At 41.9% G+C, this 27,886-nt stretch overlaps 1 protein-coding gene across 1 annotated transcript; it reads left to right on the top strand.

The window, feature by feature from the left end:
* The first annotated feature begins 77 nt into the window (after positions 1-77).
* On the top strand, positions 78-27,683 carry extl3 (exostosin-like glycosyltransferase 3). The gene is given in 7 exon segments (XM_018661653.2): positions 78-287; positions 17,459-19,136; positions 19,138-20,061; positions 21,025-21,152; positions 22,138-22,282; positions 22,398-22,526; positions 24,407-27,683. Coding segments are annotated over 6 exon segments (2,751 nt in total). The 5' UTR covers positions 78-287; positions 17,459-17,921; the 3' UTR covers positions 24,617-27,683.
* Positions 27,684-27,886: the final 203 nt, after the last annotated feature.

The following is a 27,886-nucleotide window of genomic DNA, read 5'->3' as shown; positions in this document are numbered from 1 at the left end:
GGAGCCTTTTTCTCCTTTTTTTCATTTGTTTGCATGGCATACTAAATAAACTCAATTTCCCACAATGCTGTGCCGCGGGCTGTCGGTGCTGTTTGTCCGGCCGTCGCTTCAACAATGCAGCTTTTAATGGAGCTGTGAGCGGTGCGGGCTGAAAACGCAGCACCACCGCAGGCTTGCCCGGAGATTGTAGCCGTACAAATTCAACTCAACGAGGTTTTCACGGTTTGACAAACCTGCCGAGCGGCCGTGACTCAGTTTTTGAGGACACCCGGGACTCCTCTGCTGGGGTGAGTAGCTACTGAAGCTAATGTTGGTCTTCCAGTGTAGTGAGAGCAAATGCATTTTGTTGTGACCACTGCTGGCTAGCAAGCTAGCTAATTGCCCAGATGAGACATATGGCCCCTTGTGTGTTTCCCCTGCAACCCCCCTGCCCATCTTTAATACAGTAGCCGTATGTCCTCTTGGTCTCATTGTGGTGCAAAATTTGTTATTTGGTGGAATAAATGTAAACGGTTTGTAGTTTTTTCTATAAAGACTTCAAAGCAGTTTTTTGTAGCCGCTGCAAGTCGTGAGTGTGTTTTGCTTTGATCTAGGCTGAGGCACACGTCAACCCAGCCGGTGTACCCGGTGCTTTGCCGTCATGTAGTCCGTACATGATTGCCAGGGCTGGCCGCAAAAATGTTTCGGTTCTATGCACATTTTCATATTTGGGCCCCCTGTGTTCGATTGTCAACCCCACAACCCCAAAACATGCCGCTCAAGTAGAGTGAGAAGAATGTCACGCCAAATCCATTTTAAAAAGTGTCAATTTAACATCGACCTGTTCATAGGCAAGCACACTTTCTGGCGTGATAATTTGCTGATTGTGAAAACCATAATGAGTGAACATGCTTTAATACACCGACGATTGTTTCTGCGACGTACTGACTATCGTGCACTAATCAAAGCATTAACACATGCAATACTGATATTATTGCTGGCAAATAAAATTGTAAAACTATAGATTTGGTAATGGATATTCTGTAAGGTGCGTTGGAAAAATGTTTGGGCTATTTTAGGGTTCTCTCTCTCTTAATAACACATTTGAAATTTTGCTCTGTCAGTCATGTACTATATTGTTACCATCAAGCAAAGTGACTGTAATAACTCATTTGCCATAAAACTCAGAATGAACTACTCACCAAAGAGTTATCGCTGGTATGAGAAAATATTTTTGTTTTGATTTTGATTTGATGTAATATCGTTTAAAAAGGGAGGTGTCTTTTTGTTAATCAAACACATCAATTGATTATTCTCAGTTGCCATCCCATTTATTTGAATGAGGGTAGACTAAAACACCTCGTAGTATAACACAATGCAGTTCAACAACACAAGCCACTGCCTCTTAAATGAACAGAAAATTGCATCAACACCTCTTTAAAACTATTCAACTAAAATCAAATTACTTGCAACCTACTTTTAGTGCAGGGCTGCTGTATTAGAATGTATTAGTTTCAGCTACCTTTTAACCTGGTGGCTCAGATGTACAGATGTTATGTAATCTGTATTGTGGTAATCAGACAATGACTGATTAGACAGAGGAGTTGAGCAGTTCCCTCCTCTAGACTGTATTTGAGTTCAGTGCAGTGTGCCAGCCCCTTGCAGTTTGGGAAATATACCCGAGTGGCTACTATTAAGACAAGGCTCAGCATGTTTGTGGGAACACAGAGGTTACTGCCAGGAGCATCGCTCTTAAAACATGTTTCAGTAACCAGTAAATCAGTTTTCACTCAGATTTCCGAGCCCAGAGTTGATCATTTAATAGCAGCCCCACCAGAGTTGTTGGCCCAGAGCTGTGTGTGGTCAGTTTATTTGTTGCATGTATCATCAGAGCATGCCTTTGTGCGTTTTTACTTGACAGGAAGATGGCTTTGTCAAACCCCTCAACAAATCATTGTTAATGACTCAAAAATATGAGTCAGTTTTGATTACATGTTGTATTTTATGCCTCTCAAAGTCTGAAACTTTAGTGGGAGAGTTAAGTTGCTGAGCACGTACATGAGCAGTGTCCTGGATCTGATGATGCAGAGAAAACTTTTAAAAAGGGGGGATTGCATGGTGTTAGTTATGTGAAATGCAAAAATATCTGATGTACAGCAAAAGTTAGAGTTAAGATTTCATATTGATGTCTGGATTATATGACTGACTCACTGATATTCCCTTTAGTGATATTGTCAGGTACATTCATCATGAATGATTAGGTTACAGATTTGTGTCAAATGTCGAAGACTGGGCAGGAGTTACTCATACATAGGTGTAAACTGTAGTTTTTGTTGGTCAGTAGTCTCTCACCCAGTCACTTCCAGGATCAGTGAACATATCACAGCGGAGGCGGAGGCTAACGCTGGTTACCTATTGTCTACTTGAAGACGTTTCACCTCTCTGTGGAAGACTCTTGGATGAGTGGTGAAACCTCTCCAAGTATCTGCAATCCCAAGTCCGACTGCCCCTGATTCGACCCTTCCTGGATAACCATGACCTGGAGAATCTCCACACACATCTGGTTACAGATTATTTGTTTATTTGGAGGCATTCTTCCATCTCTCCTATTTATTTCCTGTGCTGAGATATATAAACACCAGCACTATGCTATTTCAGTGTTTGTAAACTGATCTAAACAAAAGAGGCTGTTTTTTTAAATTATGATCAACCCAACACACTGTCAGAATAGATAGTAGTATAGGTCTGTCTAAAACTTAAGATGATGATAGGGATTTTATCTTTTTCACTGTGTAGTTAATATAAAAAATAAAGCAGTTTGTATGATTTGAACCTTCCCCCTGTTATGGTCAGAATTAACCACCACATGCATTGATATGGACTGTACAGGGCAGCATGTATTCCACTGTGGACAAGGATATTGATCTTTTTTCTCATAGGGGCGTGATTGCCACACTTCCTTTGAATGATTTTTTTCCCCCTGTGGTCACATAGTAATCCACAACTGCCACAGTGCAGAGTAATTGCCAAATCAGCATTTCATCATATTGCTTTATTCTGCAATTTTCAGAATTTTCATTATTTAGAGGTCATTCTAGTGGCGTAATCAGTAATGTTCGATCAGGGCAGACTATTTTCAAACTGACACAAATGTTATAATTGGAAATAAAAAAATAAAAGAAATTCCATAGAGCTGCCAGAAAGCACTTGTGGCTTTTTGAAATGCATTTGCTTGGAAATTAAACCTCAATTTGTGCACTGAGGATTACATGCAAACAAGTGCTTGTTTGAATTTCATTTTACCACACTATTTAACTTTTCCCTAATCATATCTTCTTGCAGACCAAACCAAAATTATAACTTAGTCCCATATTTGGTCATGTGTGATTTCATAAGTCCCTATTGTAAACAAATGTCTTACAATTTACTAACCTCAGTTTGTGCCTCGCGTGTATAAGCTTACATCTGGGTCAAAGGGGTAACTGTTGGATTCTCTGAGAGACAATTAACCAGTCAAAGACTTTTCCAACCATGTGGATGAAAAAATATTCTGTCCACTGTACAAAACAAAAGGTTTTGAAACTGTTTCCCAAGTTGTTAGTGACAAGTTGCATATAATTAAGCTTTTAGGTATTATCATTTTTACACCTGATTTGACATTGCTTTGTCAGAAATCATAACACAAAAAGACAAAAATAGTGCATGCAGTGTTTCCCCCAGGTTGAGAATTTACTTGTAGCGGTTAGTGGTGCAGTATGTTACCAATGTGCATGCAAAGACTCATGCAGTTTAGAGGGGGAGAGTGTAACCCAGGTTATTTTCTGTAGCTATGATTTACAGATGACCCTTAAACACCTCACATGAAGACTGCTGGTAGATGCGACAATTTACAGATGTTCCATAAATGCCTCACATGCAGACTAATTGTACACCTTAGCTAGGCAGCTGACAGCCTCTTGTTCCCCACTCAATTGCTGCAGTGCACGCAACTCAGACAGGTGTGTGGCCAGAAATTAGTTAGTTTGAAGAGAGTGAAATAAGGTGTTAAAATGTAATTTACCTAAAAAAAATGTACAATAATCACAGTTTGCAAGCCTGGGCCATTGATATAACAAGCCATTGATTTTTTTGATTTTTTTATTTCCGGCTTAGAAAACAATTTTAACATTTAACCAATCACCAAATAATTGCTAATTCACTTGCTTTAAGTCAGCAAATCGATAAATCACCGCTGCACTAATATCAGGGATGAAGTATGCTTCTCTATGGCAGCCCTGATTTGTGATTTTAATCTGATAAAAATTTCACAGGCTGGAGTGAGAGAATTTGGCTGTGTCGAGGCTCTGGCATTAATTGGCGTGTCCTCGTAATGAGGGTGTGGATGAATCACCAAATGCAGCCGCTACTTCTCGACTTGAAATCTGTCAAACTGTCTCTCCTCTGACGAAGTGCAGAGGTTTAGCTCTACTTGAATAGTTGAGTGTTCTTGGTAAGGAGCAGTGAACTCTTCTACTCTAATGAACAGCTGCTTTAAAAGGCAGGAAAAGTTAGGCTACATTAACCTAGGACAGCTTGTTCTGTATGTTTATTGAATAACAGCAGGATTTTTTTTTCACTAAGCAAGGGAGAGATAAATGGCATGAATAAAATTTCTGACAAGAACAGATGTAACAGCTCGTAGCTGTGTGAGAGGAGGCAAATGCTGGGGAAAGAGAGAGATGGCAGGACTAGTTTTACTTTTGGCAGAGTAAGCAAACAGCAGCTCTCCGTGCCATGCCTGCTAGTCAAGCAGTAGGATTTCTCAGCTAATTCATTTTCCAAGCAGCAATATATCCTTAAATAGAAGCACCATTTTCCATCCTCCAGTGGACCTTAGTTAGTTTATGTCACTGTCGAGCTCGAGGTAAGCACTGTATGTGAGTGAAGCAGTTAAAAATAAATGCTTTGTTGCGAGGCAAGAGCGAATGTTTGATTGTCAGTCTCCCCCTTTTTTTTAAACAGATCACACAGAACATGTTGTCCTGTGAAAAGTACGCAATCACTGTCACAATGAGGCCATCATTTTTTTTATCCTCCTGTTTTTTTCCCCCTTGGTAGTAGCTTGATCAATCCCCCCACACAATTCTGCCACTTGTTGTTATTGACATGCCGAGTCCAAGCCTTGTGCATTTCTGAGACTGAACGGACATTAACAACACAACTTAATGTAGTGTGAATGTCCTGTGCTGACACTCAGGTGCAATTTCTTTTGGGGTGGTACACTGCAATAATTCTCCCATGTCAGGGGCTAATCACCCTGGCTCCCCTCCCACAATCCATCAGTGTCTGGAGGACGGGGCTTGTGGGGTTCTGGCAGCTGTTGTCGGGCTGAGTCAATCTGTTATGGTCTACGCCAGCCTGTGCAGGAGGGAGAGAGGAAGAGCTCTCAGGAGGACACAGCAAGCAGGGCTGCTGCTACTGCTATGGCAAGATAACAAGAGGATTTATTTGTTAGGAGGGGCAGGATTTCAGGGCTTGTGTGTTAATTTTGCTGTGTTACTCACTAACTGTTTTCCTCTGTGAAATATTTGCAGGAGAAAGTCAGATTTCACTGTGCATGAGTAAAGGATGACGGATTTTAGTAATACAGTTTTATGTAAAGATACAGGAGCTGACATGATTAGTTGATGGATATAAATTGTAAAAGTAATTTATGAACACATTATGAGGTTGCAGCTTCTCCAGTGTGAGGATTAGCCGCTTTTTATATTTTTTATTAACTCAACATCTTTGTGTTTGTAATTGTTCAAGACATTTGAATACATCACTTTGGACTCTGTAAACTTGTTATGGACATTTTTCACTATTTCCTAACATTTCATAGACTAAACAATCAGTCAATCAATTGAGAAAGTAATTAATAGATTAGTAAGGCAGTTGAAATACTCCTTAGTTGCAGCCATAAATGTTAGAGACAGTACTGTTTAGCTAATCTTGCTTTAAATGCATAGACTTCTCCTGTCCCCAGTGCAAGTCATAATTTCTATTCTATTCTGAGTAACTGTATTTACAGTCTGAGGGTGTCAGTTGCATGTTTATAAAGTATAATTTTACCTCAAAGCCATTCTCAGTCTATTCAAAGTAAACTGCTTCATATCTACACAGGCAATGCCAGGGACTTATAAGATATTCATGCTAACAGCATCAAAGTGATATATGTTTAAATTGGTCTTATTTAGGGAATGGGGACAGTACTCAGTGGACTTAAATCACTTTAGAGTGTTACCCAGACATTTTTCAATTTTTCTGTGATTATCGTGGCTTACAAACTAGTCCTATTTCTGGATTTAGCCAAAAATGTTGATATTGCAGGGCTGGCACGGAGTGGTGTTGATGCTGGGAGAGGGAGTTGGCAGAGACCTCACAATTAGACTCAGTCGTCAAAGCAAATATTTGGAGTCATACTTCCATTTGCAGACTGTTCACAGGGCACGTCTGTTCGCAACTTTTTGAGGGCAGATGGAGGGGAAGGTCACAGTAACTTATTTTTTTTGGAATCAACTTCCTGTGACATTTGTAGATTTGTAATACCACACTGAGAAAATGTTCAACATGAAAATTATAAAAACTAAGTGAGACATTAGTAGTCGCAGCAGGAAAAGCACAGGTGTAATAGTCTTACAACTGCGTCTGACAACTCAGAACATTTGTTTAATATTGCATCACTTCATTCATTAGCAATCCAAAATAGTAACAGCTGTTGTCATCAAAGGTTTCAGTGTCATCACCACTGTTGATCTCTCTCGTGTGCAAACAGTTGTTTCCCACCACACGGGGATCCCCAGGATAAAGTTTGTTATATTTGTCCCCCAGAGGCCAAATGCATTCATAGCCCATGACATTGGTGAAGCTCTGCTTTAAACCACTTCATGTACTGGTGTGTTCATCTTTACAGGATTGTTGTTTAAGCTCTGGCTGGTACTATCCCTATCCCTCACATTGCTCTTCTTTCCTCCCCACACAAACCTTATTCAATAAGATTTTCTAGTGTACAGTGTAGCAACACATAATGTCATTAACAGTTTATATTTCAGAGCTTTTGTCGTGCTGTAATATCTGAGCCGTGGGATTCTTTGAATCAATGTGAAGTTCTTTGACTTTTCAGACACTTGTAGCTTGTTATTTACCCATCAGCAGAGGTCTTAATTGATTTTCCAGATCATTTATTGTATTAATACCATGATATAAAAATACAGTTTGTCATTTAAAGTGGTTTCCCAAAATTCCAGGATGATGCTAACGTCCGGGTTGGCCCGCAAAAAAATGTGATCCCTGTAGCACTCCATTGGGAGGAAAACAAAGGTTTCTTTTGATGCACGAGAGCCTCTGCTGCAGTGAACTTGACATCTATTCAATCACTAAAGCAGCTTCCACTTTGGAATACAAAAAGACTTCTTTTTTTTTCTGACCTCATTCTTCTTCCTGTCTTGGACAAACTGTTACAACACTCAGCTGTTGAAGTTCTTGTAGCTGTTGACAACTAGATTCACTTTGCTCCTGAGAAAGCTTGATTATAGCCCAAGTGACTGATTAAGGTCGGCCCAGCCCTTCAAAAATATGACATTTAGGCTCATGAAATGTTCCAAGCTCTTTATTAATGAGAGGAATTTTCTTATTACCTATTTGGTATGCACCAGGCTGGAACACCTCAGACAACCTTTCTTATTTGGCCTGAGATCATTGTATAAATATGAAGCGTTAAATGCTAAACTGAAATCAGTGCTCATGCTCAAGATCAAGGTTTCGCTGCTGATGAACGGAAAGACTATTGATCTTTAAGGGAAATTGGCATTGCCAAATTTCTGCGCACAGAAACACAGATATGATGAAGTACAGGTACTGTATTTAGTTATTTACAAAGAGTTACAGAGGTGAGACAACATAGCAACAGGAGATATGGAGAGATCAGTGTAAATATAATGTAAATATTGGCTGTATATATATGAATAAATATAGCCAATAACATACTGCTGTGATGTGAGCTACAGAGCAGTCACACACAATGCCGGTAAATACGTCCCGAAGCTGCCTTTAGTTTCTGTTTTAGGTGATGATTGACTTGATTCTGTCTGGGTAGACCGTGTATAACAGGCCTGTTTGCAGCCTCAGACTTCTCTGTCCCTTTTCATCTCCGCTTAAAGTAATTATGCAGACGCAAATGGTTAAATGAGTACCATGTGGCAGTCTGTAATTAGATTTTTGGTAATGAATGGGTCAAATGCCAGTTGCAGGCATTCAGGGACAGAAATTCCCCCTGAAGACAGGGCCCGCCAATAAAATCAGTGCGTCACTTGAGACAGGGACCTGCCGTATTACAGGATGTGGATGAGAAGCTTGTTTGAACTTTAGTTTCCCAAAAATGTGTTGGCAGTATTCCACATTTAGACTGAGATTCCCAGACTATTGGGGCTGTTGACAAATTTGTCATTCGCTGCTGCTCATGACGGAAATAAGGATTTTACACAACCAGCTTTAACAGTCAGTCTAAAAAACCTGTGAATGAAGTTTTCTTCACACTGTGAAAATCAGAAGAGGAGAAGGAGAATTATAGCGAACTGATTTCTGACATTTTAGAGACAAATCAAAAAAATAATCAGTAGATTAATCAATCAGTTTGGACCTTTGGTGGGACAAACTCAAAGACATTGCACTGTGCCCTTCAATGGTTGGAGCCCTATCCACCCCACCCTCCAACCAATAAGTTAGATTGCTGAATATTTTACAACCTTGATATCATCTGTGACTACATAGCCTCTTCTCTCATCAGTCAACACAATCAGCTCCAAGAGCACTGATTAATTCACGAAGCACCAACTTTGCAGGCTAATCAAGAGAAGCTAGACGAGCTAATTTATTTGCAAACTGCGACGCACACAAGAACAACATGTGCCCTCACAAAAATCACAGGAGCTTACCATTTGAGACCACGCATTAAATTACTGAAACCATTTAATCTCTGCAGATGCTACTTTCTCTTTTCAGTTCCTCCCCTTCTGTCAAATCCTGTCAGACATTTTCTGCACTGATGAACAAAGAGAAAACTATTGAAAACCAAGTCAATAGTCACTACTGACATGTATTTAGGTACTCTCTGCAGTCTGTCCAAGCATTAGTGCTACAGCAGTCGTCCTCAGAGAGGTGGAAACACAATCAAAAGTTTAGGAAATGCTTTTCACAGGCTGAGTGAACCCATAGATGTTGTAAGTCTTAGGCAAGCCAGTTCCGAAGTAAATTAAGTTTACAAAGTTGAATGTATGACAAGGCCATGCAGGAAGAAGAAAAGCCAGTGGAAAAGTCAAGAAACTGGTCAAATGCCTCTTTTCACACCACATCAACAAGAATTAGCTACACATCTCGCCTGGACCTCTGCTCACTAGGCGCCTCATCTCATGCATCTGTATTTCTGTAATGCAGATTCAGTCTGTTACTTTAACACAGTCAGTCCTCTGTGGACCGGCAAACTGTAATTCTGGGGCAAAGACTTAATTGTAGTTTTTTTTTTTTTTTCAACATTAAAATAGACAAGTTTTGCCTGCACTTTGTTTCTGAAAGATTGAGTCCAACATCATCACTACCAGTGGAACCATAATTAAAGGAAAGAGGGAAAACCAGCTGCAGACTTTCAGCTAACTCTGTCTTTTGTTTCTGGGAAGAGCGAAGTAACAATGCTAACTAACCACTTTTGGGAAACCGAAGGATGCATGATTAAATTTTTGCCTACTGTGTAAGTTTCTGGTGAAGAAGAGCCAAGTAAAAAATTAAAAATGTCAAAGAATCCCTTTAGAGGTTTCTGGAAGTTGAAGCTCATTAGAAAAATGTGCGAGCTGAGCTTTTGTGTGTTGAAAAATAGGGGGAGTCCTGTGTGTCTGTACGTCCTGCTCTGACTCCTTAATTGGCTGTCACACTCTCAATTCTCACCAACACTGTGAGAGTCTCTCCTCGCCTCACCCCTGCGGGGCACAGTACTCGTGCCACAGCAGTTTTACAGCAGAGGCTTCAGTGACAGATTAGCACTTGCCGCAAAGCCAGTGTGATGCATTTTGTTTATCACTCTCCCAGCCCTTTACAAACACAGCCTCATCACCAAAGACGTTCACAGATTGGTCGGCGGATACAATCAAGCTGCCAGAGCGTTTTTTAGATACTCTGAGAAATCTGTGCATACATTATATTTGTTTTACCTTGGATTGTCTCTTAAAAGACAAACATGTGCAATTCTACAAGGACATGGGCACCTTTCTTTTTTTTTGAATTGCTCTCCTGTGTAATCTTTGTCATATTGCAGGAGCTTTGGCAATTGGAAGGCATCCAGTCCCATCTGTCATTATGAACTCATTCTTTCTCTCCCGCTCTTTCCCCAGTTATCTCTCTCTCTGTCTCTTTCTGTTTATCTACATCTCTCTCTGTCTGGGCAAAACAGTATTCAACAAAGTTATAAATACACACCATCAGACAAGTCAGTGTGTGTGATGTTTGTCTTCAGATATCAGGACTGTGAAGGGTGGGTTTTCCGTCCGCCTCCGTTCGCTCCTCTCTCGCTTTTTAATGTGCACACTGAGAGATAAAGGTCAGCACACTCATATATTTCGTACTGAGTAGGAGGTGGTCCACATGGAGGGCGATCTTAATTGCTGCTGCGCCGGATCATGGCCACACCGATACTCCTGATGATCATAACGGCCTCATTGTCATCTCCTCAGCGTTACTAGATAATAAAAGGAATGGCAGAAAGCACCACCCGCTGGAAAGTTTGAGAGAGTGGGGCTTAAAGTTTGACTTTTTTATTAAAATAGTAAACCTCTTTAATTAGGCCTGTATGGCAAACTATGTCATTGCCAAACTACATTATGGGTTGGATTATATGACCATATAAAACTACATAAATTCGTCTTTTGTCTGTATATTGTTTAGATTTAGGGATAGGAATCAAGAACCGGTTCCAGATCGTCTGGAACATCAGAAACATTTGCCTCACAGCTTATCAGTTCCTTTTTTCGATGCCAGCATGTTTTTCTGACAGTTGCGCAATACAGAACAATGACATGAAACCCATGCATCTACACCAAACTTACTGCACAAAAAAGGGTACAAAGTGTGCCTCCATTTCAGGGGGAAAGACAATGCTAGTTTAAATGTCTGTAAAATGGTTATTTCAAGTAAGGACTGAAACACAACAACACTGAAATATGCGGAAACATCTCGTCATGCAATATGGGCTTAAATTCCAGGAATGCCATGTGTTTGACACTCTTGCCACTGCCTCCCAACTGAGCAGCATGTTTGTTACTAAAGGTAAATATCCTGGTTTATACCCTGCCACACAGGTTCCAAATTAAACAGCGGTGGAGCTTTTGCTCACCTGAGCCACATGCATGCCCTTTTCTATATTGATTCTACACTGTGATCAGACTCAGATAATACTGTAAAACATCTGCCTTGATGCTGAAAACCTGTGTAGGCCTACTACATTTCCCACACAGAAAATTGATCAGGAATCATCAAGGGAATCAATGAAGAAGTGGACCAATAAGCAGAATCAGTAATGGCACTGGTATTAATAAAATCTTATGGAGCATGGGAAACCTAGTTATTGATATCCTTTTATATAAGTTTGCATCATTGCAGCCATGTCTCCATCTTTTCTGCACTGACTGAGTTGCCTCAGCAGTGGAACCCAGTTTGGTTCTCTCTCCTCCTGGACTCTGCTGGATTTAACGCTCTGCTGGATTTGGCTTCTCCATCTGATCAGAAATGGAAGGCGAGAGCTACAGTTCAGTTTATATCCTGCATTACTGGTGTCTGATTTTCACTTTCATTTAAGCTTGTTGCTCATCACTATATTGTTCATTGTCCCTTTTTTTTTTTTCAATCCAACCAGTGCATGACTTGATTCAATAAAACTCCTCCACACATTGCAGGCAGTAATCAGACACTTAGATAAGGTTGTTTATCTGCTGCACCATTCAGGTTTGAATGAGAGCTCATCCAGGCTTCTGAAACCAGTAGTGTGGATGTAGACGCATTCATTTTGGTGTTAAAATGTTAATGTCACAATTTTCCAGAACCTCAGATGGCGTCTTGAATTTCTTGGTGTTCAAATAAATTTTAAAAAAAAAAGCTAATTCTTGTATTTGATATAAGAAGAACAAATTATTTAAAAGATAAAAAAAAAATGTAAAAATTAGGCCATCAGTTGTTTTTCCTCAATAAAGAACTCAACAAGAGGAGTCTTACATTTCTGACTTCTGTTCCATTTTTGAGTGTCACTCCATAGCCCTGGAGTCACCTCTGTGATTTACCAGTGGGAAAGGTCCTTGAGATGGTTCAGTCAGCCGTCTGCAGATGAGCTGTGATCCATGGATACAACAGCTGCTCCCCCTCACACAGCCCTGTGACTGTGCCTCCCCCTGCAGCTGCCTCCATCTTTTCCTTTTTTTCCGCTCTCTCCATCACCTCCACAGGGAATGCCCTACCTCGATATCCTTCATGAAATCACAATTAATTATGGGGAGGGTAGCCTCCAAGCACAATGAGCCAAAGCCTCTTAAGGGGAGAAGTACATCGGGGTAACCTGGAGTCCCTGCAGTCATGATGATTTTCTGAAGTGCAGCAGATTCCCCTCCAAAGGCCTGTGCTGCAGTAGCTAGTATGTGTACATTTACTTTTATACCACTAGCATGCTTCAGTTTACACAGAGGCACTGGGGTGGATGTTTTTCTCTATTTTCAGATATTATATAGACTAAATGATTGATTAATTGAGGAAATATTCAGCAGGTTAATTGATGATGACAATAGTCACTAAAACAGTCAGGTATTAATGTGTGAAACACTGTAAAGAATCCTTCCTCCGTCCTTGGATAGTTCCCTCTCAGACTATTTTGGTTTGGATATATGTTAGCATGCTGACGTTAGCATTTACATCAAAGTACCTTTGTGCAGCCTCACAGAGCTGCTAGCATGTCTTGCAGACTCTTAGTCTTGCAGCCATTTAAAGATTCTGTATTTGCACTGGGTACCAGAACCTCAACCAGACTAACTGATTATGAAGGCAGCTGTCTGACAAATTACAGATTGCTTTATTACAGTTTTTATCTCTTTATTATTTATGTCCAGATTGATTTAGCAGTGAGTCATACAGAAAGCGGTGGAGGAGAGAGCATTTGCAGTAGTGTGGAAAATCACTGTCATTCTTATCTTAAGAAGTTGGCTTCTCTTTTTTTCCCCTGAGACATTAAAAGTAAAATCAAAGATCCATCATCTTAATATTTCAGTCCTTGCAGTCGCTGTACCTCTTGGAGACTTGCTTCCTGGGGCCTTATTAAAAATACAAGCTGTGTGATCTTTCGGTCGGCCCTCAAATCCCTCCGTTCGTCTCGCTATCTGTCAAAAACTCAGACTCCTCACAGACTGACGGAAAAATACCAAACACCCTCAGTCTCATCTCTGTTGCAGGATCAGCTACCCCTCAGAAACTTTCACTCATTCACAAGCCGCTAATGCTGCCCCCCCAGCACCACCATGTGACGGTACTCTTGAGTTAACTGGATTGTTGTTCAAGTAAGAAGCCTGTTGTAGTTGGATGTCGATTCCATCCTGTGCTTCCTGTTCCTTCATAGAGGAATTTCAGGACCATCTCAGAAAGCACGGCCAGTGTGCAGAGAGACTGTTCAAACATTTATACAAGCGCTTGCCCTCAAATGTCTGGGAACTTGGAAGCAGTGTCCTCACTTCCCCATTCAGACTCTGAGCTCAGCACCTGCTGTGGTTATTCTTTTGACTTCAGATGAAGATATTTTGCCCAGACCTGTGTGGTATTACTCACAGCATGATGCATCTCTGAGTGCCCACAAACATTTACTGCAAATTCTTTCACACTCTGTTGACTCTGCTTGAACTAAGATTCTGTTTTTGATTGACATTTACAGCCTGTTTTCCAAAACTCTGTCAGCTTTTATACCTCTGAATCAAATTAACACACTGCGAGACTATTGCAGTCTGCGTTATTCATAGGCTTGGCCAGTAATTTGCTGACTAAGTCGTTGCTTGCTCAGTGCTCACCATGTGGAGCAAAAGGTTTTTATCTGGGTCATCAGCGCGGGGCTGTGCTTCAGTTTCTCCTCTCCCCTGAGAAGACTGCAGGCCATTTCATTTGAAAGTGTTGCACGATTTCACCTTCTTCAAAGGGGCTGGATTGTATATCACATCTGTATTGATTTCCAGTGTGAGTAATGGAATATTTATGCTATAATATACAGAGATCAGTCATCTCACAGAAGTATTTCAGCATACTACATTAAATTCTAATTCTAAATAATTAGAATATGATACTTACTCCCTGCAGCTACTCAGTGATTATAACCCAGTGGCTTCATGTAATATTGTAACTGCAGGCTCTGTTGTATAAGGTGAAGTCAAGGACAAGCACATCAGTATTTCTCCATTAGTGCAAATATTTTTTCATGGTTCACTCTTACATCTGTGCTGCCTTGTATGTCTAAAGCTTGAAAGTGAAAATGACTACATCGGCAGCCCTCTTAGATGCTTAACAGCAAACCGCCTCGCTGCTCAGCGGTAGGTAATGACGGCATTATCATTGATTCCTCCACAAAGTAAGTCCAGAGCGATCAATAGTTCCCTGTGTGTTTTCCATGCAGACAGATTAAGCTGCCTGTAGTGGAAAGAAGACATTCCACAGATTAGAAAGCTGCAACTGAAGAGATTGAGATTTAGTTTCTGTGTGTGTGTGTGTGTGTGTGTGGTGTGTGTGTGTGTGTGTGTGTGTGTGTGTGTGTGTGTCGCTGCCTTTCCCAGAAGCAACCACAGGCAGAGCTTTAAACCACCATGTTTTTGGCTCCAGATTAGGCCTAGCATCAGCGTTTGCCAACATCTGTCTGCCATTACCCCTGTGACACTGGCAGTCATGCAGCAATTAATCAGACTGCTATAGTTGTGTGAATAGTTTCCTCTTGGTCACTGTGCACCTCAGGCGCATCACCGAGCAGCAGGATGGAGGTCAGCATTCAAAGGGTTGTAAGTCCTGGGAGTTTTTACTGTACATGTTCCTTCCTAACTACACCAGAAACCACTGGCTGTAGTTACTGTGTAGCACCAGAGCATCTTGTCTAATGTTAACCTCAGGTGCTCTGTCTATCTAACTCATGCTTGATGCTCTTGCCTGTAATTGATACTGAAGCTGGCATTTGGGAAATTAAAATCAGCTGCTGGTCAGTAGCTTGGCAATGTTTTGGTAGTATTGCAAACATAGAAGTATCCAGGTGGTCTCATGCTTAGTGCTGCTCAGTAATACAACTCTATTTGACATGGCATATTATGATTGAAGATGAGAAACAGAAGGCGTGTGGCACTGACTCTGTGACCTTCAGATCAAATTTTCTCATCCTCTCTACACAAGGGCTGAAATTAGGGTTGAAATAGTTAAATTGATCATTTGATTCAGCAGTTTGATGTTGTATCAGTTGTTAGTAATTTATTAAAAGGAAAAAATCTAAACATTTGCAAAAAAACACATTCTTAATCCCCTGTCTTATATCATTGTAAATGGAAAATGTTTGGATTTTGGGCAAAATCATCATCATAATGATTTTCGACCAAATGATTAATGGATTAATCAAGAAAATAGATTAAGGCATAATTTTAAAAAAAAATAGTTGGTGTGTTTAAAATATGGGGCGAGTCATAAAGAAACACCACAAGGAGACGAGTAGCAGCAGGATATCAGTCATTTTAGGTGAAATGAGATCACGTGCCTGATGTGTGTTTGGCCAGCACCTTTCCTCATTCCTCTCCTTGACAGGCACACACACACAAGCACCAGTTGTATTGCAAGAAACTGCATTTCAGGACAGTCAGGAATCTCGTCACATGGACGCAACAGGGAGAAATCATTACTTGACGCAGACAGAATGAAAGATGGCTTTTTTGCTGTATTTGTTTTTAAGATGGTGTGTGTTAACGCTGTGATCTAACCAGGCTGTGATGAAAATTTTAGTTTGAATTTAGCAGTAGCCCAGGGTGTAATATCCTTATCAACAGGAGCTGTTACGTCGGCAATTGGTAAACACCACCTGCATTCCTTTTCGCCTCTGGTTTCTGTGACTATGTCACTCTGAACTGCACTGCTTTATCAAGGCTCACTCAGTGTTGTGGGTTCAGTAATGCATTTGATAAAGGCTGTTTGGCACTCGGCCTATCGGTTGACATCCTCAGGGCTTGTGCTGTGGTGTGATGTAATGTGAGCCCACAAAGCAGACTGCCTGCTGCTCATGGAAAGAAACAATCTGTGCTGAAATTTAGATCACACTCATGATGTGGGAATCTTTCAGAGATGTCTAGTGAGAGTTAGTGTGACTTGCAGTGTTGTTGTGGATTTTAGCCCGGAGCTATCTTTTCAAAACATCTGCAAACTGCAAAAGCAGCTCCCGAGGTCTTGAATTTTTCCTACATTCTTAGTATTCTCTAACTAGTTCATAAGGTGGCAGTGAGCTGATGGAATAAGATGACTTTGAGGTTATTCTTACATTGATCAGAGGATGAGACAAAAGCCATTATAGTCTGAAAGCTTATCTCCAGTGGCCTCAGGAACATCCTGCAAACTGAATAAAACTAGGCAAGAGTAAAATGTCTGCATCAGAGGGTGCAGCTGATCTACTTTGTGTTTCCTTTGAGTCTTTTTCTCTTCTGGACTAGTGAAGATAATTCTCTGAGATGGAGTGTTATCAGGGATACTCAGTAATTTGAGTCAGTGATGAGGTCGGGGATGCAGGAGGAGGCCTTTAATGAGATTTGCTGGAGGTGCTGTTGGTGTTGGCTCGCCTACTGTGTGTAGTTCACCCGTGATGGCTCTCCCCTGTTTTGTACTCTTTCTTTGCCATTTTGAAAGAGCGGAAATTGAAAGAAAGAGATGTCCCCTGGTAGTCAGCAGCACACTGATCATTTTTTTTCTCTTGGTGTCATGCACAGAATGCAGTGAAAACAGGACGAGCTGCACAGTCTCTCTCTTACAGTGGCTGATTATGGAAAGTCAAGCTATAAATATTACAGATACACTTTAAAGTGTAGTTTACCTTAGGGCCCTGCAGCCTTTCACCTCTCGCTTCTCTGTGATGACAAACTGGTCACGCATATCTTTTGCAAACTGGAATGCAAAAGAAAGATCTGACCAAAATCTAGTCTATGGAGAATGAATTTGCTTTACTAAATGCAGATCAGCTTCATTAAACAATATTTTAATTTCACTGAAACAAAATCTCGCTTTAATCTCACTCAGTCATAGAGGTGCATGAAGAGGATTAGATATTTTACAAAATTTACATAAAATGAAGACTCTACTTTAATTTTATAGTTAAACAGTCATCTATTTAATCTTGCTGCAGATAATCCTTGTCACTCATTGGTTCTTTTTTCTGTTTTTCTCTCAGGTTCCGAGTGAGAGGCTCCATCTTTAGAGAATCTTCTGATAAGGAGTCAGAAAATGAGCACAACTGGCCCGCCCAGATATCTCACTCACCTGTGAGCGACCATGCCCTCTCTGCATCATTCATCGAGGGGCATCCCTCCCCAGTTTGCGGGACTGTTTTCTGTCATAGATTTGGAAGAATAGCTAAACCTCGTACGAGAAATGGCTTTAGGTTGTGTGGGCTGTAATATATCAGAAGACTTATTAGAGTGCAGGTGAGGCTGAATCCCTAGCCAATACGCACAGGACCCTTAAGAGTAGGTAAACAGCCTCAGATGACCTTTACAGAAGGACAGAGCTACATCCCAGCTTTGATGATTTAGTATCCATCCCACTGCCTTGCTGACAAGGTCAACCATGGCTGCTGCTGATCCCCATAGCAACGGTACCTTGGTGGGGCAAGGAGCAGACTGAGGGAGTCAACAATGCAGCGTAACGGTGGTGGGGTGGGTGCTGGAGGCCAGCCATGGGTGTTGCGTCGTGTGCGTCTCACGTGGCTAAGTTTCATGCTCTTCTTTATCCTGGTCTTCTTCCCACTCATCGCCCACTACTACCTCACTACCATTGATGAAGCTGGAGGTCCGGATAAGCACATCTTTGGGCCGCGGCCTGGCGGCGAACTGTGCGAAGCCAAACATGTGCAGGATCTTTGCCGCATCCGGGAGTCGGTCAGCGAGGAGCTGCTGCAGCTGGAGGCCAAGAGGCAGGAGCTCAACGGGGAGATCGCCCGGCTCAACTTGCGTATCGAGGCCTGCAAGCGCAGCATTGACAGCGCCAAGCAGGATCTGCTGCAGCTGAAGAATGTTATCAGCCAGACAGAACATTCCTATAAAGAACTAATGGCCCAGAATCAGCCCAAGCTGTCGCTGCCTGTAAGGTTGCTGCCAGACAAAGAAGACCCAGGGCTGCCGCCACCCAAGTCTGCGCGTTCCTGCCGCCTGCGGTCTTGCTTCGACTATGGCCGCTGCCCTCTTACATCTGGGTTTCCTGTGTATGTGTATGACACAGGCTCTTATCCTTGGGGGGACTATCTTGACCCTCTGGTGAAGCAAGCTTTTGCCGCGTCAGTCAAAAGCAACATTTATGTAACTGACAACCCCAGCATTGCCTGTCTGTATTTGGTGCTAGTAGGGGAGCTACAGGAGTCCTCCTCCTCCCCACTGCAATCTCCTTCAGAGCTGGAGAAGCAACTAAAAGCTCTTCCTTACTGGAGATCTGATGGACACAACCATGTACTGGTGCATCTCTCTAGAAAGTCCATGACACAGAACTTCCTGTATAATGTGAGCACAGGACGAGCAGCTGTCGCTCAGTCCACCTTTTTTGAGCAGCAATACCGTGAGGGCTTTGACTTGGTTGTGTCCCCGCTGGTTCATGCTCTCTCAGAACCAAACTTTTTGGAAGTGCCCCCTCAAGTTCCCGTAAAGAGGAAATACCTCTTCACCTTCCAGGGGGAGAGGGTGGAGTCACTGAGGAGCAGCTTACAGGAGACGCCCCCTCAGTCTTTCGAGGAGGAAATGGAAGGAGACCCACCAGCCGACTACGATGATCGCATTATTGGCACCTTAAAGGCAGTGCAGGACAGCCACTTGGATCAGGTGCTGGTGGAGTTCACCTGCAAGAACCCACGACCAAGTTTGTCCAACTGAATGGGCTCTTTGTGGAGAGAGGGAGGAGAGGCTGGAGGTGCTTAAGGCATCTACTTTTGCCCTGGTGATCGCTCCAGGAGATGGCCAGCTGGTGGCCTCAGCTGGCTGTGGTATGAGGCTCTTTGAGGCCCTGGAGGTAGGGGCAATCCCAGTCCTGTTGGGGGACCACACCAGACTACCTTATCATCAGTTTATCCGCTGGAGTGAAGCTGTCATCATAGTCCCCAAGCCTCGTGTCACAGAGCTACACTTCCTGCTGCGCAGCCTGTCAGACAACGATATGCTAGCTATGAGGCGACAGGGCCGCTTCCTGTGGGAGACCTACTTCTCCACATCAGAGAATGTTCTCAGTACCATCCTAGCCAGCATCAGAACAAGCATCCAGGTTCCTGCTGCACCCATCAAAGAGGAGCCCGCCCACGAGATTCCTCACAAAGCTGGGAAGCTGGCAGGAACTGATGCCAACCTGGCTGACAATGGTGACCTGGATTTGGGTCCTGTCGAGACAGAGCCCCCCTACGCCTCTCCGCGCTTTCTCCGCAACTTCACATACACAGCCGCAGACACCTATAGAGCGTGGAACCGCGCCCCAGGGCCTTTCCATCTGTTTCCTCACACTCCTCTAGACCCCGTGCTTCCCTCTGAAGCCAAATTCCTCGGCTCCGGTACTGGATTCAGGCCTATTGGTGGAGGTACAGGAGGCTCAGGGAAGGAGTTTCAGGCAGCTTTAGGAGGGAACGTGCCCCGGGAACAGTTCACCGTGGTCATGCTGACGTATGAAAGGGAGGAGGTGCTGATGAACTCTCTGGAGAGGTTGAATGGACTGCCTTACCTCAACAAGGTAGTAGTGGTGTGGAATTCACCCAAGCCTCCTTCAGATGACCTGTTGTGGCCTGACATCGGTCTGCCCATTGTGGTGAGTGTTCCTGCAGAAGAATGATTTCATTCAACAGATGTCTAATACACATTAAGTCATTTGGATGGTGTTGGTTTCTTCACTAAGGAATACATCTCTATCCCCTCCTGTCTCCCTGAAATGCAAAAAAAGGCTAACCTGTAATATGTGTCAGAGATGGTGCAAAGTTTCCTTAAGTATCTTACAATGAGCTGCTGGATCAGTGTCTCTTTGAAACTCTGCAGGAGTCCATACAAATTACGAGCAGCTTTACTAGAAGCATGTGAACAAGTCTGACGTCCATGAATAATAAAATTTGTGCTTTTAAATTAAGCCTGAAAAATAAAATATTCATCCAGCTCATATTCACACCATGAGTTTGTGACAGAGACTCTGTTTAAGCGGTGAGAGAGTAACTAAAGAATTGGGCTCTGTATTTGTCAGTGCTGGTAGAGTCTTTGTTGCCAAACATTTTCAGGTTCCAGCCTCTCACATTTGAGGATTTTGTGCTTTTGTGTTTTCTTTGTAAACTGAATATCTTTGAGTTTTGTTGGTGGGGCAAAGAAAAACATAGGAAGATGCTACCTTGGACTCTGGAAATTGTGTAGAATACGTTTCTGTGTTTTTGTAGATTGACTAACAAAATAATAATAAATTAATCGATTATTGCAGCCCTACTCTAGTAACGTGAACTTTAGATAGCACCTAAAGCAAGTATGAAATACAGCTTGATATGGCTGACTTTTAGTTTTAGTCGTATCAGTCAATTGCAGTCCTGGCACTGTTAAACATTCATGCAGTTTTAGGAGGAGATTGACTTTTTATACAGGTCAGATAGAAATGCAAAATGCTCAGTGCGCAACACTATTCAAAATGTTCTCAACCGCACTGTACTGTATGAGTAGCCCTACAGAAGTGCTCCTTCTCTAAAAAGTGCCTTCTGTAAATGCTCTTGCCAAGTTGTGTCTGGTGCTATGCCTGCAGGTTGTCCGCACAGAGAAAAACAGCCTGAACAACCGCTTCCTTCCCTGGGATGCAGTGGAAACCGAGGCCATCCTGTCCATTGATGACGATGCTCATCTTCGCCATGATGAGATCATGTTCGGGTTCAGGTCAGTGATGGTGGTTGCAGTTACTTTGCCTATAAAAGTATTCAGCCACCTTTTAAGTTTTCTTTTTTTTGTCTTAAAACACTGAATTGAATTGGTTTTAATTGTTTTAAAAACATTTATCAACAAAAAATAATCTGTTAATGTCAAAGTGAAAAGTGGTCTCTACTAAATTAATTACAACATATAAAATACTTATTTGCACAATTATTCACTTTTTATAGGCACTGCATTGGCTAGATAGTTTAAATAATAAAAAAGAAATCCACAGATTATTTGAGGAGGATCCTCTCAGGAGAAGAGCTGTGAAAAAAGGTGAACATAAAAATGCAGTAAAATAGACTTGTCTATAACTTGGTGCTGTAGCTGCTTGTCCAGACAGGCAAAAAATTGGCTCAGTGACTGTGTGTGTGTGTGTGTGTGTGTGTGTGTGTCTAGGGGGTCATTTGTCATGAATTATCTCAAGACTCCCCCCAGAATTACCCAGGAATGTTTCCTCACCTCCACCCTGCCAAAAAGAGAAATTACGTAGCACCTGACTGCTCTAAAGTGGTCTCACATGAGCTAATTTGAGATTTCCAGCATCCTCTGTGTCTGTGTTAGAAATTCCAAGAATCTCATCTGATAAATTGAAACAAGTTTTTTTTTGTTCTCTAAGACTTTCTTGCAGGGACTTGGCTGGTTTTAAATAGTGATGGATGATAAAACTGTCATATAATAATAGAAGACAACAGAATGGTTACTTAATTGCTCCCAAGAGGAAAAAAGTTGCCACGTTTCTTATAAAGATGACAAGTTGAAACAGATGGATGCAAAAGAGGGGCATATGCACAGACAAGACACTTGGAATCCAAATTAATGACTATAAAAAGTAACAAAATAAAACATCCATCCATAAAACATTTATCAGATTGGCCCAGACACTGTTAATTAATTAATCGAAAATGAGGAGTCCTGCTGACTTTATGTGTTCTGCGGTGTCTCGCAGAGTGTGGCGTGAGGCCAGAGATCGCATTGTGGGCTTCCCTGGGAGGTATCATGCGTGGGACATCAACCATCAGTCGTGGCTCTACAACTCCAACTACTCCTGTGAGCTCTCCATGGTCCTGACAGGAGCTGCTTTCTTCCACAAGGTAAGATCTTGCACCTCCTACTTTCAAAAAAGAAACTACCATATCCAACAAATGTATCTTTTTGCTGTGTCATATCCATATCATACACACTTCCTGTGTCTTTGTCTTTTTGTAGTACTACGCCTACCTGTACTCCTATGTGATGCCCCAGGCAATCAGGGACATGGTGGACGAGTACATAAACTGCGAGGACATCGCCATGAACTTCCTGGTGTCTCACATCACCCGCAAACCACCCATCAAGGTCAGTGACGGAGCTCGCTGTCCGGCTGTGCTCAGCTCAGCATCTGCGAGCTTTGTATCTCCCTCAGGCCTGGTGTATTTATATTTTTTGCCCACTTAGCCTCACCATTACTCAAACTGACACATCCAATATTCCACACAAATAGTAAATCAAAAACACAAGATCGAATTGGTGCGTTATGCCTGATTTTCCTCCTGGATTTTTATTGGAAGGACATTTATTACCAGAGACCATATTTATGGCCAGACAAATAATTATAGCAATCAAGGCAGGGAAGCTGTTGGAACAGAAATGTCATTGCAGCCCTCAGTTTAAGTTCTTTTTGATTTAAAGGGGTGTTAATATTCAGGGGTGTTTCAGGGGGGAATTAAGGCCGGCTTTGATGGAGTGTGTTGCACGACAGTGTCTTGCTGCTAGGAATAAGGCTTGTGAATAATGAATTTGGGGCAAGTTTGAATGTGGAGTCCTAAATGGTGAGAGACTACATTTTTCTTTTAGTCCAAATAAGACAAATAAAGCAGAAAATAAATAGCTTTTGCTTTGAATTTTTATGCATCACTGGTGCTGAATTGACAACATTCAAACTAAACTCTGTTTTAGGAATGTTTTTCCTCAGCCTCATACCCTTGTGTGTGGCAGAACAGCAACTTGAAAGTCTCAGTTATTATTTTTTTTAATAATGGGTCTTTGATATCAGACGGTGGTAGACAAAAGCAGCTTCTCATTTCTAGCCAGCAACCATGTAAGTTTATCAGCTGAAGCAGTGACTTTAGCAAGCTAATTAGGCTAAAGGTAGCTCCATGAATTGATTTTTTTTTTTTTAACAATTTCTGGCTGATTTTTAATATTTCTAACTGACTTGTTTTAAAAGGATAATCTTTTATATGGGGGGTTTTAAATATCCACTTGATGGATGACATGACATGACATCATGCTAAGCGACTGAGGGTAAAGCTACATGTTACGAGTGAGGCTGAAGCTACACGTTTCAGGCAAAAAGTTAGGATCCTCACCAAGTGATCCATGTAGAACCCATGGAAATAAAGAAACATTGTTTTAGTCTTGCAGTGTAGAGCTTGTTAGTTTTAGCATTTTAGGAATGACAGGGAAAAATGGAAGATTAGTCTTTGTTTCATTTTAACATAAAACTGTTCAGTAACTTAGCCACAAACTTAACTTTAACATTACATGTGTTTGGAGAATGTAGCATTATCCTAGGTAACACTTGCTGGGGTTGCTGGAGTCTCCAAATCCACTAAAGAGCTGGACAGAGATGCTAACGATAGCCTAAACTCTAATAGGCCTGTGAATATTCTCATTCATCCGGGTCATTGTTATCTCAAGGAAATTTCAATCGAACGCAACTGGACCTAGTTATTGTTATTGTCTAAACTCTAATAGCATCCAGGATCAGCTTGCACACAGTGACACTGGATATGTAAGTCATGATGTGGTTGGTTGATGACATGCTGCTTGGCTTTGGAGGTAAAGACTGGTTATTACTACAGGTAGTTAGCTGGAAATGCTAACATTTGCAGCTTACATTAAAGCAGACCCATTGTTTAATCCATTTCTTATATTACTGCTCTTGTGTTTTTGGTCGTGGAAAGGCTAGAAAAAGAAACCATGCTCCAAGCTGTTTATTCAAAGCATCGCTCTCACTGCAGCCTCATGCACACCTCCTTCAACATGTGGAGAAAGCCAAAGTGTGACAGGCCCGCTGTGCCTCGTTTGGACAATTGCTGTTCAAGGGAGAGGTTTAGCAAATGGTCAATTCCTGAAAATTTCTTTCAACCGAGGACCACATCAACAAATGTCCTAAAATATTTTTCAGAGTAAATGTCATAAATCCACAGGCTGACAGTCTTTATCTATCTTAGGTAACTTCTCGTTGGACTTTCCGCTGTCCCGGCTGCCCTCAGGCCCTTTCACACGACGACTCGCATTTCCACGAGCGCCACAAGTGCATCAACTTCTTTGTCAAAGTGTACGGCTACATGCCGCTGCTGTACACGCAGTTTCGTGTGGACTCTGTGCTGTTTAAGACTCGTTTACCCCACGATAAGACCAAGTGCTTCAAGTTCATCTAGCACTGGGCTGAGTAGCCCAGCAAAGAGCCAAAAGTAGAGTGGATTGAAGGAGTGGAAGTATTTAAAGAGAGCAGCAGCTCCCACTGCGAGTGGTGATGAAGATGGATGGATGGACTGCCAGATAAATGCACAGGGGGAAGGTTTTGGGTTAGGATTTTGCCCCGGGGGGGATAGACAAGTTATCCTTAAAAGCTGTTGGCTGGTGGTCTAATCCACAACTCTACTGAAAATTTGAAGAGTGGAAGCTGAAAGGGACCACTGCCAATAAAATAAGCCTTTTCAGTGGATGTCACTCCTGTTTCATGTTCTTCAACCATGCTCCATCATTAACCACTACAGATGTCATTTGCACCTCTTAACGGCCTGCTGAGGAAAGAGGGCGGTTGTACACACTGTACAGAGACTCTCCCAGGATAAACTCTACCTGACAATGGAACGATCAGTTAATGAATCACTGACAGACTGATGTCAGGCTGCGTTCTGCTCCGCAGCCTGTTAACAGTTTCAGCTCGGAGAGCAAAAGTGACAGTGGCACATGGCTGCCACTGCGCCTTTCTGTTTGTTTTCCATTTTACAGTTACAAACTGTACTTCTTGTACATGTACATGAGAGAAGCACTGATGGTCAGAAGTATTTTATTGAACAGACTTTTCTTCTTTTTTTTTTTTAATAATGTTGTTTAAATGTGTAAATCCTTATGTGGAATGAACATTTTCCAGAACCTCTGCCTGTGGGAGATCAGACACAGACTCAGTCTGAGAACGAGACAGGACCTCGACTGGAGAGTAAAATAAGTTGGCCCGATCATGTTTAATAGTGTTACATGCTCAAGAAGGAATCCACTTCAGCGGTCACCATAATGCCTCAAATTTGTCATGAAAACCAGCCACCATTTTGTCATTTTGTTATGCTTACAGGAACTCAGCTCCTCTTTGATGAGTGTTTAAAAACGGCCTGTTTTTTATGCTATAGGGTGTTTACTAATGTTTGTAAAAACTGGTCCAAGGTTGGAGTAGTCATATTTAAATGTAATAATACCAGTCAAGTGGTTACAGTGTCCCGTACTGAAGTGCAACAAAGTCAAAAATCACAGCTGCCAAAATCAACAAAAAATCGATTTTAATTTCTGATCAAAGTTGTAATTATGCAGACAGTCTCCACTGAAGTTAAATGTACTATTAGGATTACAGTAAAAAATGTCAGGTTTAAAGGGAAAAATATGCTTCTTTGTGTTCTGGGAAAGAGTTGGATGAGAAGCCATTCTCATATTTTCCCATTAAATATTAAGCTATAGCCAACTGGCAGTTAGCTTAGCTTAGCACAAAGACTGCAAACAAGGGGAATCACCTTGGCTGGCTCTGTAAAATGGTCATAAAATCCACCTAGCAGCACCTCAAATGTAAATCAGACAGTGATTAAACAAATTAAAGCATTAATATTTGAGCTGTGGAGGCAAGGGTAGTTGAAGTTTGTCTCCATAGGTTAGAGCGAGGCTGTTTAGCTTTGTTTCCAGTCTTTATGCTAAGTCAAGCAAAGTAGCTGTTGGCTTTAGTCTTTTATTTTATGAATACAAGAGTGATATCAAGCTTCTCATCTAACTTTCCACCAGAAAGCAAGGAAAAGTATTTCCCAAATTCTGACTTTGCATCACAATTATTAGATATATCCCACCTTGTTCACGTCACCCTTCTGTATAGAACTTTCCCAGCTCAGAGAGAAATGTCACTTTACAGTGTCACCACATTGGTTTCACTTTGTTGTTGGATTTTTTTATTTTTTTTTACCATTGCTTGATGAATGTTTCCTTTGCCAAATAGGTACGATGTCTGCTGCTTTCCAGCATAATTTGCAGGGTGCACAATGCTTGCTAAGGGGATGCAGTCTGGTACATCTACATCCACTCTGCATGGTACTCTACCTGGAGTCAACCCATTGGAGCCCAACCCATCATGTATTATAAATCCAAAGTCCCTTATTTGACCTTGTTGGACTTAAATTCCTGTAATCTGAACAAAAGATCAGCCTGAAAAGATCCCTTTTTAAAAATATATTTAGATTAGTGGCTTCTTTCCCAAATTATGTTCTAACTATTCTACAAACTCTCATAAGTTCATGGTTCCTGTATATTTATTGAATATATTATGAAAAAAAGATTTTTTTAAACTGACAAAGACACATGCAATAAAATGACAAGACGTTGTAGTTTATTATTCCTAACTGCAAAGAGGTCCCAACCTGATTGAGCCATCAGTCTATTTCATTGCCAAGGAAAACCAGCTTGTGCCACTGAGTGCTTGAGGGGAATTTTACTGACCTGAGAGCAGCAATCAGGCAGGCAAGCACGTGTTACACTTTGGACATCAAGATGCCCTGGTCTTTAGAGGGGTCAGCCTGTGAGCACAATGCCATGAATTGAGCTTCTGACAGAGCCAGTGGATACTGGTTGAGGTGTCTCTCAAGCCACGGCTCCTACCTGCTCCCAGTGGCTGCTGCACTCTGACCCCACAAGTGAAATATAACCACACTCAGAGGGAATGAGGAGTCAGTTTTCTCATTTCTGTGGTGTAACATGGCAATACAGTTAAAACAAATCCAACTTTACACTTTGTGTTGCTGCACCAGACTTGGAAAACCAGCCTGACTTCTTAAACCCTCGTCACATCTCAGCTCTTTTATTGGAGCTCCAGGGGCCTCATAATTACCTAGCTCACTCTAAACCTGTCCTCAGGGCACAGTTTAGGTCAGCTGGTATTTTAGAAGTAAAAACCTCCCCATACCTCCAGCCTGTGAACACCCCCCACCTCCCCCTTCCTCTGGGATCTTTGGCACAGCTGGTTTTCCGTGGCCTAAAGCAGGAAACATTTCCCTGGAAGGCTGCAGTCACTCTGCTAAGGTGTAAGGAGTTGTGAAACTATGTGCTCCTGGGTCTGATCCACAACTGTGGGCGAGGCTCCAGCCACCTGCAACGCTGCTTGCGCTGTACCAGACTGATGACTGATGACAGCGTCAAACATACCATTGAAGGCCAGATGAATGGAAATAAAAACTCTCAACATTGTTAAAAACATTATACGACTTATGTCCTCAGTCTTTTCTCCAGTCTCCTCATTCCCGTACGTTGCCTGTTTTGGTAACGTCTTAGAATTAGAGCAGTGAGTCAGGGTCTTTATTTAAAGTATAAAGTTGTTGGCTGAGTGTGAGCATAAAAACATATTTATCAAGTGACTTATTCCTACTGTGTTAAAGCTACTTTTAAGAGCAACTCCCAAG

The sequence above is a fragment of the Lates calcarifer genome, linkage group LG7_1 (assembly GCF_001640805.2).
Source record: "Lates calcarifer isolate ASB-BC8 linkage group LG7_1, TLL_Latcal_v3, whole genome shotgun sequence".
Classification (NCBI taxonomy): Eukaryota; Metazoa; Chordata; class Actinopteri; family Centropomidae; genus Lates; species Lates calcarifer.
Note: the sequence above shows the minus strand (reverse complement) of the source record. Positions and strands in the feature narration are given on the sequence as shown.